General features: G+C 39.0%; 2 protein-coding genes across 2 annotated transcripts; both read right to left on the reverse strand.

Moving 5' to 3' along the window:
• Nucleotides 1-814: 814 nt before the first annotated feature.
• On the reverse strand, nucleotides 815-4,211 carry LOC112263997 (leucine-rich repeat transmembrane neuronal protein 4-like). Its single transcript, XM_024440613.1, has 2 exons — nucleotides 3,706-4,211; nucleotides 815-3,210 (listed from the first exon to the last, which is right to left on the reverse strand). Exons 1-2 carry the CDS (start codon nucleotides 3,707-3,709, stop codon nucleotides 1,592-1,594), a joined length of 1,623 nt encoding a protein of 540 aa, XP_024296381.1. The 5' UTR covers nucleotides 3,710-4,211; the 3' UTR covers nucleotides 815-1,591.
• Nucleotides 4,212-6,130: 1,919 nt separating this feature from the next.
• ddx51 (DEAD (Asp-Glu-Ala-Asp) box polypeptide 51) lies at nucleotides 6,131-10,496 on the reverse strand. The gene is made up of 16 exons (XM_024438855.2): nucleotides 10,292-10,496; nucleotides 9,825-10,147; nucleotides 9,515-9,717; nucleotides 9,262-9,412; nucleotides 9,022-9,167; nucleotides 8,869-8,940; nucleotides 8,664-8,770; nucleotides 8,394-8,502; nucleotides 8,133-8,278; nucleotides 7,775-7,952; nucleotides 7,584-7,699; nucleotides 7,371-7,487; nucleotides 7,176-7,277; nucleotides 6,864-6,927; nucleotides 6,446-6,580; nucleotides 6,131-6,305 (listed from the first exon to the last, which is right to left on the reverse strand). The coding sequence occupies exons 1-16, from the start codon at nucleotides 10,312-10,314 to the stop codon at nucleotides 6,279-6,281; spliced, it is 2,019 nt and encodes a 672-aa protein (XP_024294623.1). The 5' UTR covers nucleotides 10,315-10,496; the 3' UTR covers nucleotides 6,131-6,278.
• Nucleotides 10,497-10,716: the final 220 nt, after the last annotated feature.

Genomic DNA, 10,716 nt, shown 5'->3' on the forward strand with positions numbered 1-10,716 from the left:
AATTCCTAGAATAACTATATCCTAAAACTTCTTACCTGGGAATATTGAAGACTCATGTTAAAAGGAACCACCAGCTTTCATATGTTCTCATGTTCTGAGCAAGGAACTGAAACGTTAGCTTTCTTACATAGCACATATTGCACTTTTACTTTCTTCTCCAACACTTTGTTTTTGCACTATTTAAACCAAATTGAACATGTTTCATTATTTACTTGAGGCTAAATTGATTTTATTGATGTATTATATTAAGTTAAAATAAGTGTTCATTCAGTATTGTTGTAATTGTCATTATTACAAATAAATAAATGAATAAATAGGCCGATTAATCGGTAGCAGCTTTTTTGGGCCTCCAATAATCGGTATCGGTATTGGCGTTGAAAAATCATAATCGGTCGACCTCTAATTCAGACAGCTATAGTGCTCTGGAACAATTAGCAACTAAGGATAAGGACAAGAAAATCTGTAATGTGAAATGTAAATGCAATCTAAATGGAAATATACACTTCCATAGAGCCTAGATAGAACTCTACACTGTGAATCCTACATGGCTGCATTTGTCATAGCCTTAGTGGGCTGGTACACCACGCACATCCATATAACACAGGATAAAAACTTTTATGCATTTTTCATAAGATTTGAAATGGTCATGTTACACCATGTTTTATGTCATGGTGAAGTGCCTCAATAGAAAGCATACTAATGCTGTTGGCTTTTCTGGTATATTGCATGCCAGTAAGAAGACTAAAAACAGGACAAAATAATGTAATCATGTTTATGACACCCATTATTTAGCAACTACCATTCACAAGTTTAATGACATAATTCAATTTCACATAGTTACCATAATTCCATAAAACAAACAAGAGCTAAATATTGGAAAAGACTACACATAAAGTCTATCAGTTACTTGTATACAAGTATGAACACGAAGATCTCAATATTACTCAAGGATAAGAAAAGTGAAAAGTGGGGTAATTTGTAATCAACAGCAGATACAGATGTGCCATCTCAAGTTTATCCCTCTTTTGTTGCTGACAATTTTCCTGCACTGCAGGAAATGCACATTTCTAGTGTATTCAAGGCTTAAAAAGGCTTCTAACGTTTATTATTACTAGCTTACAACTTGATTTGCCCTAAGGAAAAATGTATCAACCCCTACAAAAATGGCCATTAACTATAATCCACAAATTTCCTGTTGCTGCAGGATTATTTTCCTGCTGAAAGAAAGTAGGTTTAGGTTTATGTTCACAAACAGGATTAATTCATCCAATCAATTTGTTCTTAATGTGATAACGTTAATTTAAAACAACAATAACAAGAGTCAAACAGGGGATGTAAGTAGTCAGTCACCATGCACACGGTGATCTGTACAGTGCATCCCTGTGGAAAACATTTAGCTCTGACTCCCAAGCAGCTGTAAAGTGCGTTTTTAGGATGGATAACTTTAATTTAAAACAACAGTAAGAACAGAGTCAGAGGATGGAAGTTTAACTCAGTCTCCATTCACTAAAGAGGTTTACAGTGCATCCCTGTGGAAAACATTTACCTCTGACCCCCAGGCAGAGTGCGTTTTTAGGATGGACTTGACAGATCATACCTCACATTCTCTGGATCCTGAGATCGTGCAGGGGCAGGACCTTGTCTCATTTACCAATGCATCCATGGTCTCAGAGTTTGAATGGTAAGTCAAATAATACTCTTGCAACTGAGAGTTAAGGTTAAGCTCCTGCTTCCGGGCCTTTTTTCTGCGCTTGTGGTTGACTGAGTGCTGCTGAAGCTGCCTCATGCTATTGGGGTAGCGCCTCCACGAGACATAAATTACCAGCAGGATCAATGACACAGACAGAAATAGGGCTACACTGCCTGCAATTATTTTATGGAAGGCCATATGCTCAAACTCTAGTTCTGGGAAAAATGAGGAGGATTCTGGAGAGATGGAGGTCATGAGTATGGACTCTGTTGTTTCTTTGTCTGTCACAATGGGAGAGACAGGTTGTGGAGCGAGTCTTTGTACAGTTGATGCAGGTAGACCTTGGGTTATTGTGGTCGTGGCAGAGAGAGGTGTGGTGGGCTTTTTGGTGTCCACAACTAAGGCTGTGGTTTGCCTCATGATCATAGCTGTGGTTTGGTCTACAACTGATGTGTCCACACAGATTGTGTAGTTCCTCACTATGTCGATTACTCTGTCTCCCTGAACTGACTTAGGGCTGCTGCATATCATGTTGATGTCCTTTGAGCCACTGAAGTTCTTCAGCCAGGTCACCAGGGGGCAAATAGTAGGGCTGCAGTCCCAGGCGTTACCCACCAGGCTGATGGTATTAATGGAGACCCAGGCTGAAACCGTGTCCTGAGACACGTTGCTCAGCTTGTTGGATTCAAGATTGAGTATCTGTAAGTTTGGCATACACTGGAAAACAGCTGGGTCCAAGATCTGGATGTCATTTCCTGAGAGGTCTAATTTTTGCAGCGTATGCCAGATCCAAGGCAGGCCCTGATTGATGGCTCGTATGCGGTTCCATTGCAAGTAGAGGACCTGTAGATTGTTAAGGCGTGGAAAAATAAAAAAATGTATCCTTGAAAATTGATTATGCTCCAGGTGAAGCTCTTTCAACTTGAACAGCCCCAAGAAGGTGGTGCGGGTAAGGGTGCGTAGGTAATTGTAACCCAGGTCCAGGAACTCCAGGTTGCGACACTCCAGGAAAGTGCGTACAGGTATCCTGTTGAGACCATTGGATCGTAGGTGAAGGTTTTGGAGCTTACGCAGACCATAGAAATGACCTGGCTGCAGAGAATGTAGCTGGTTGTAGGACAAATCAAGATTGCGCAGGTTTGGTACAGCATTGAAAGTCTTATTTTGTAGAAGTGTAATTTTGTTAGAGCTGAGAATCAGATCTTTGAGCCTACGCACACCCTGAAAGGCTAAGCTATCTATAGCGGTGATGGAATTGTGGTCCAGGTAAAGCCAGATGAGCTGGTTGAGATGAGCGAATTGGTAAGGCAGCAGAGTCAGTAGGCTGTTGTAGCGCAGGGACAGACCCTGGCATCCAGTAGAGATGTTTTCTGGGATGTCTTGAAAGATGCCAGACTCGCAATAAACAATCTTCCCTTCACAGCGACAACTTGCTGGGCACATCCTCTCCCCCTTGCTGAGCAGCAGAAGAAAAGATGACAGGAGAAGACATAAAAGACACCTATCCCAAACTAGGGAACCTGTAGATGAGAAGAGATTTGAGTGCATGTGGCTACCAAAGCACACCTCCATTTCAGTATGTGTGCCCTGTCACTGTGCAATGTCCATGACAGATTGATTGATATTTCAGGCAGATTTGTATTTTTTTGTGGCATTCTGTGAAGTGAAAATCCAGTCAACTATGGGTGATGGGTCTTTCTAAGACATAAATGCACAGCAGCAGAGAGCAGACACGGAATAACTTTCATATTTCATACCACTTATGAGCTCAATAATGTATAATGCATATTCATAAACATATAAAAGGGCAGGTATATTACTGTGACCAATCTTTTGTTGGGTTTTAGAGCAGCCAAACAACCCCTCATTATAAACCCTATATAATACAATAATGGTTGTACACTACATAGGAAAAGCAAGCATCAAGGAGTTTTATGTAACAAAGCTTCAAAGCACCATAAACTTTAATGAAATAGAAATATGTATCTTTATGGGTTTCATTGGTGGTCACTTACCCATGGCTGCTTAGTGAAATATGAGCAATCCTTTCAGCACCATGGAACTGTCCAAATAATTCATTTAACTCCTTTCATTCGACACACGCCTGCTCTACCGTTAGAAAACTGAAAATATTACATGAATTGCCTAGTGAGTTTCAAGAGATGCTCTTAAATGTATACATCGCTGACAATAATACTTTAAATCAGAATAAAAGACTAGTTAGAACGTAAGCAGTTCCAACAGTTCAATATATCCGCGGAAGAGCATAATGCACTCATCCCTAAATAGTCTACTGGACTGGTAGCGACTTCACCCGTACGCGGCAACAAAAAAAATGGAAATACTGGCTATGCGCAATAAACAATTCCGTTCAGGCGTGTCGGATTGCACAACCAAGTGCAAATACAACACCTTGCGCCTTCTCGCTCTCTACATACGCATGCATACACCCTCGCGAAAAGAGAGGGAGAGAGACATAGCCATAATGGCATTTGAAATGTCTCTATTCCTTTGAAACTTTTTTAAAGTGTAATGTTTACTGTTCATTTTTTATTTAAATTGTGTGATCTATTTCACTTTCTTTGGCAAGGTAAACATGTTTCCCATGTCAATAAAGCCCTTCGAATTGAGAGAATTTCACGGTATAATAATCGGTCACATTCGAGTTACTAAAATATATATTTTTTAAACTTGTGCATTTATCGAAAGATAAAAGTTCTTCAACATACTGATTTATGAACGATCTATAATTATTTACAAAAGCTACCTTACTCATGACAAATGTTCATAAGAAAAAGTAGCCTCCATAATCTGGCATCCCTAATCTGTTTAAAACATAAAAAAATGTAATGACTAATTTCGCTGTTGTAGCCTATAGCAGGCCGACTGCCCACCGTATCTATAAATAGCGTCACAACAAAATAGGAAAACGTGTTGTAACATTTGGGCTACATACAACTATAAGTAAAAACAAAAGATGTAGTACTTTACATTGACAAACTATACAAGGGACATTTTCAAACATACATCATGTGCAGTTCAGGTCAGCAATAACAGTGAGAACAATCTCTCCTAATACATCAAATGTGTTTGGGAAATCAGATCAGTGCCGTTTAAACTAATGGCAGGATAAAAGGAAAAAAAAAAATCAGTATTTTGGCCTTTTGTGATTTATTATTAATGAGAAATAAGATTGGATTTTTGTTTTTTAAGTCCCTACCCAGGTAGCGCATAACGTTCTGAGAACCATATGTTTCTTAGAGCTTGGTGAGAGCGTGGTTGCCCTATGTTATTTGCATACAACCTTTCCTTAACTTTCTGTGAATGGTGCAGGATAGTTGCTTGGCTTTAGAATATTCTCAGCACATTTAAGGAACTAGACAAAAAAAAGTCAAACATTGATTACATTTCATTTCAATGTTGGGAATGTTCTAGGAACGTTCTCCAACTGGTTCGACATTGGGATTGTTCTCAAAAGTTCAGAATGTAAAAAAAAAAAACATTCTGTGGGAATTTCAGTACTTCAGCATAACGTTTCATACCGGTTTCCTCATGGTTCTATTTAAAGTTGTGTTCTCAAATTAATCTAAGAACATTAAGAAAACTTTCCATAAAAATGACAAGAAACTTGAGTAATATTCAGAGAATGTTCTAAGAATGTTACTTAAAAACATACAATCCAGTCTCAGCATCAACGAAACTGTCCTTAATCTTGTTAAGTGTGCTCAGGTGTATTGGCCCACTAATTGGCCACACCTGATCATAATGAGCACTTGGTTCCTATGAAATGGGGTCTGTTTGAATAGACTAAAAAGAACATGGCATGCCAGCTCCTTCCTGGTGGCGCAGTGGACTATTTCCATGGATAGAAAACGAAAGATCATACAAACCTCTCTCACTGATGCCTTGTCACAATAAAGAAGAAAGAAAATTGTCTGTGTGATTAATGCCCAAGGAAATGAATTTCCATGCATTTTAACTGTGCTTGTAGTTCAAAAAAGTTAACCCCAAATAAGCTAGCAGTGTTAAAGTCATGACCACTTGCTTAACATTGAGTGAAAGTCATTAAAATAATGTAGAATTTCTTTTTTCAGAGAATCAACAAAACCTCCCAGGAAAACTTTCAAGGAACAAAAGTAAAATGTTCTCAGAACCTCCCTGTGACCTAAAAATAAACCTTTTTATAACATGGATATTTTTTACTTCTATTCTCAGAACATTTAAAAAACATTTTTACCAGTCAGGAAGCGTAATGCTTTGTTCAAACCAAAAACATACAGTCCCACAACTTCCAAGGAAACAAATGTGCTGGGGATTGACATCATTGGCCTATCATTTTGCAACAGGTCATTGTTCAGTGGGCCATGTGAACTCTGCTAGCAATGCGCAGCAGTGTTTAACATCGAGCCAATGGATTGTTTCATCAAAAACAAAGATTAATTGACATGTCCCATATTTATTTGAGAAAAACAAACATTTCATACAAAAGTCTGCACCTGGAACCAAATCTTGTGTGCATGCTGACCACTGGTTTTGCCTGTCACAAGAGAAGGAACAATATTACACTATATTGACTCAAGTCACTGTGTTAGACGCGCTTCTTGGCCTTTTCACCCTGGGGGAAAAAAATAAAAAGATGTACTGTTAAAAGTAATGACAACTTGCAGCTATGATGACGATAATGCTAGAGCAACAGACAACAGTTGTCCTCATGCCATTTGTTTGAATTTCAGTGATGTGAGTCTACTACACTACCTTTATGGTATTCCCCAACTCCAGTAGTGTCTGTTGATAGCAGGGTTCCATGCTCTTCAGATTCCCAGGCTTGACTATCTGTTTGTGGATCCCAGGGCTGCCTGCATCCTTCACCATCTGAATAAATTTATTCTCCTATAGAATAGCAACGACCAACATCAACCAGATTTAGCATACAATAACTGTAGATCTATAACTAATGCAGCAATTTTATAGCTATTAAAACTTGTCTGGCAGTTTAATCACAACTAAACAAAACTCACATTTATTTAAATAGAAATGTTCATTAATTTATGCAGAAGCAATGAAATTGACAGAATATTGCTTTTCTGAAATGCTATCATTCCAGCCTTGGCCACACATTGACATATTTTCATTGCTCTTTGTGTCTTATGTTTGAAAAATACATCCATCTCACCTGTACCCCCAACAGAAATGTGAAGGCCAGTCCAGATTTTCCCGCTCTTGCAGTTCTTCCAACCCTGTGCCAACAAAAAGTTGTTGAATAGAAAGGCAAAAGAACATTGCATACATTGAAGGGTCCCTTGTAGTACTTTACATTGACAAACTATGCATCTTTTGTTTTTACTTATAGTTGTATGTAGCCCAAATGTTGTTACGACACATTTCCCTATTTTGCTGTATGAACATTGCATACAAAAGCTACAACAAATACAATTCAACCTATGCAGTTACAAGTGTAACAGTCAAATAAAACAAGCTAGCTTACCGGTGAATGTAAGTCCTGATGAACTGTGGTGCATCGTAGTTCACAACACATTTCACCCCGTTGATGTCAATGCCTCTGGCAGCAGCATCAGTGCTGATCAAACTTGAACAGAAAAAATATATATATATATATTTGGCAAAGAATAGCAAAGAAAATAGGATATTCAATTATCCGCTAACAGACACTCATACTTACAGTTGGATCTTTCCCTGTTCAAATTCCTTGAGGGTTCTCTTCCTCTCATTGGGGGAGAGTCGTGAGGAGAACTCAGCTGCCTGCACTCCACCAAAAAGATGCACTAGCAGGTACAGTCTGTCAGAGAGAACAGAAAGCAAAATCAAATTGCTGTGGACATGTAATCTTCATCCAATAACGCAGTAAGGATAAAACCAGTGAAGATTCACCAACCTGTGAGCGGCTTCTCTGGAATTGGTGAAGCACAGAATGGGACTAAACTTCAGGCGCAATATGAAATGGAGGATGAGGAGGGGCTTCTTACTCAGAGTGCAGGGCACATAGTATTCCTAGAAAAGAGACCACAATTCTCTGGGATATAGGATAAATTATATTTTTTTAAATTGGGATGTTTTGTAACTTACTGTCAGGCCCTGTGGGAAGTTAAACCTCTCTTGAGACTCGGGGTTGGTTGTTGACCGACTGTGGACAGAGCTAAAGAGTCTGGGCTGATGCAGGCCTAGCTGCTGCAACTTCTCTGGATTCTGAGTCAGTGTGGCTGAGAACAGGAGCTTCTGCAGAGGCATCTGCGGCGGTGACAAGCTGTCACAAAGGAAAAACAGATGTACTACATCACTGAAATGAATATACCCTAGAATAAATGTATGAAAGCACACAACCCATAGGTGCAGAACAGTTTGTATTCTCACAAACAAACCACATATTTGCCAGTTCTGCATTTTCCAGTACTGTCTGAAAGAATGCTGAGAAGTGAGGTCTTACCTCGCTGCTGTGATAGGTGCAGGCTCTGTCCTCTTGAAGATTGAGACTGCTTCAGAAACTCTCCTGGGTCTATAAACTGCCTTGGTCACCTGACTGAGCCAAGACTGGTGCATGCTGTCAATCATCCGGTCTGCCTCATCAATGATCTGCAGAGAAAGTTTTAATATTGACCATCATGAAATATGAATCCTTTATTGAAATACTGTTAGTCATAACACCCATAAAAATACAAATGACATTGTACTAATATTAGTGACTCACAAGGAAGCGGAGGTGTTCCAAACTGAAACCATCATTCTTATTGATGTGATCAACTAGTCTCCCAGGGGTTGCGACAACAATGTCTGCCAAACTGTGGCTTACTCCACCTCTGCAAAACAAGCAAAATGTGTATTTCTTTCAGATCAATTTTCTATTTAAAATCATGGTGTTATTTACGCAGATATTACTATTTTGAATGAAAGGAAACTAAGCTTAAACAAATAAAATAATTCATTATCCACCAAGGAAGAGAGACCTTGATGTATCTACCTGTTTTCTGAGAGCGATGCTTGCTCGGCGGCAAAGGACTTTTGACCAGCAAGCATGACCACTTTCAAGCTGTTGCCCTCCGCATATGAACTGAATACTTTGCAAACCTGTTTGAGAAAACATTTAAAAAATGTTCAAGCTCTGCTAACCAAAATAAATCACAAGTTATCTCCATCATGGAGATTGAAGGTTTGACCCAAGTTACCTGCTGTGCAAGCTCTTTGGTGGGCAACACTGCCAAAACCCGGACTTCACATACAACTCTCTCCATCAGTGCCTAATGACATAAAAAAATGAAAATTATGACTTATCTAGTGAAAAAAAACATTATAATTATAGTTAATGGTTTAATTCATACCTGAATAACAGGTATGACAAATGCCAGAGTCTTGCCACTCCCCGTTGGAGCAGACACACAAATGTCTCTGGGTTTGTAGCCCCCTCTTCCAATCAATAGACCATGAGAGACACTCTCTAAAATGGCTGGGATGACCTCCGCTTGTACTGCAAAAGGGAAAAAATAGAAGTTGAGTACTTTCCCCTCCCACATTGCGACAGCAAAACAGATTTCAACTTCCAATCCTTTATGCCTGCTAACCTGGAAAGAGGTGATGAATTCCATTGCTCTCAAGTTTCCGTTGGAGTTTAGTACAAATTCCTGGGACGTCACTGATGGGGACTAGGTTGCTTGTAATGTCTCTCTGGATTACATCTGGTTCAGCAAGCCACTTGGGCAGGACTCTTTGTACCTAACATATTAAATATATAAAATGTATCATGAACATACTGTAAAGACATTTCCCACTACAAGTTATATCAACGCGCTAGTGCACTTTACCAAACGACGGTACCTTTTGAATAATCTTTTTCTCAAATCCTCCTAGTATGGTGAAACCAGTCTGAGAGGGACTTGTTTCTGTGTCTTGTATTGACTGGTCAGTCTGAATTTTCTCCACCATTTCATCATCATTTTTTAGCAGCTCTGTTTTGTCAGCAGCAGCAGCCTCTTGCAGGTTTCTATCCTTATTGTGGACAGATGTCTGCTTCATCCCATCTAAGGAGAGAAACAAAGACAATAAGGAATACTAATATAAAATAAATTCTTATGAATGTTATACCATTTCAACTGTAAATGTGTGATATAAAATAATAGATACACACCTTTGTCCTCTTCTGTCAGTTGCATCTTTTTCCTATCTTTCTTCTTTCGTGCATTATCACCCTCGGAAAGTTCTTCAGTGTCTGGTGGGGACACTTTCCTCTTCTTTGGGTGTTTTGTCTCATCGAGGTTGCCTCCCTTGTTTTTTCTTTTCTTCTTCACCGAGGTGTCCCCGTCATTCTCAACTGTTGTTTTTGACTGGTATTCTTCTTGACATGACAAGCTCTGTTGCTCCTTGACTTTGGCCTTCCTCTGAAGCTTAGCCAACAACGCTTTGGCTCGAGATTCGTTGCTCGAGCCATCATCTCCTTCATCCCCAAGGTATCTGTGAAAAGCATAGTCGTCAATGTACTTGGTTTCAGGTCCACAATAAACACACTTCATAATATAACTACATAGCTAGCTGACTATGTCAATCAAGAACTAAGGAAGCTAGCTAACGTTAGCGTACAACAAACAGTGAACATACCTATTAATAAGGAACAGAGCCATTGTTCAAATGTTGAAAGGGGCCAAAAAATGAGATGTGGGCAATAACTTCAATAATGCAACGTTATCTAGCAGCCATTCCACAACAATATATATTATAACTTTAACTATTTTTGCTGTTTCACACGTGTGTGTTTTCCCAGAGCTTTTTAGAGAAATGAGGTGTCTTCCTGTTTAAAGTCGCTTTAAAATGACGTTAGTAGCTTCAGAAGAAGGGTTGAACAAAAAAAAAGAGTTGACCACTTTCAAAAATTAAAAGGTAATGTTTTCTTTATATCTTGTGAGTAAGTAACGCTAATCTTTTTTAAATCTTATTTGTTCATAGCTTAATATTTTAACTAGTGTTATCAATATTTGTATATATATTTTAATACAGTGAGCGCGTTATGAAAAGCCCGCTATCCT

The sequence above is a fragment of the Oncorhynchus tshawytscha genome, linkage group LG12 (genome assembly GCF_018296145.1).
Source record: "Oncorhynchus tshawytscha isolate Ot180627B linkage group LG12, Otsh_v2.0, whole genome shotgun sequence".
In the NCBI taxonomy this organism is placed as follows: Eukaryota; Metazoa; Chordata; class Actinopteri; order Salmoniformes; family Salmonidae; genus Oncorhynchus; species Oncorhynchus tshawytscha.

Bases quoted from the DNA above. Each gene is read 5' to 3' on its own strand.
- ddx51 (XM_024438855.2), bottom strand. From the start codon at position 10,314: ATGGCTCTGTTCCTTATTAATAG. The intron at 8,503-8,663 runs GTAGATACATCA...CTTGTTTTGCAG, and splicing joins GCATCGCTCTCAGAAAACAG to AGGTGGAGTAAGCCACAGTT. The intron at 7,488-7,583 runs GTTGGTGAATCT...TCTCTCTGACAG, and splicing joins TCCAGAGAAGCCGCTCACAG to ACTGTACCTGCTAGTGCATC.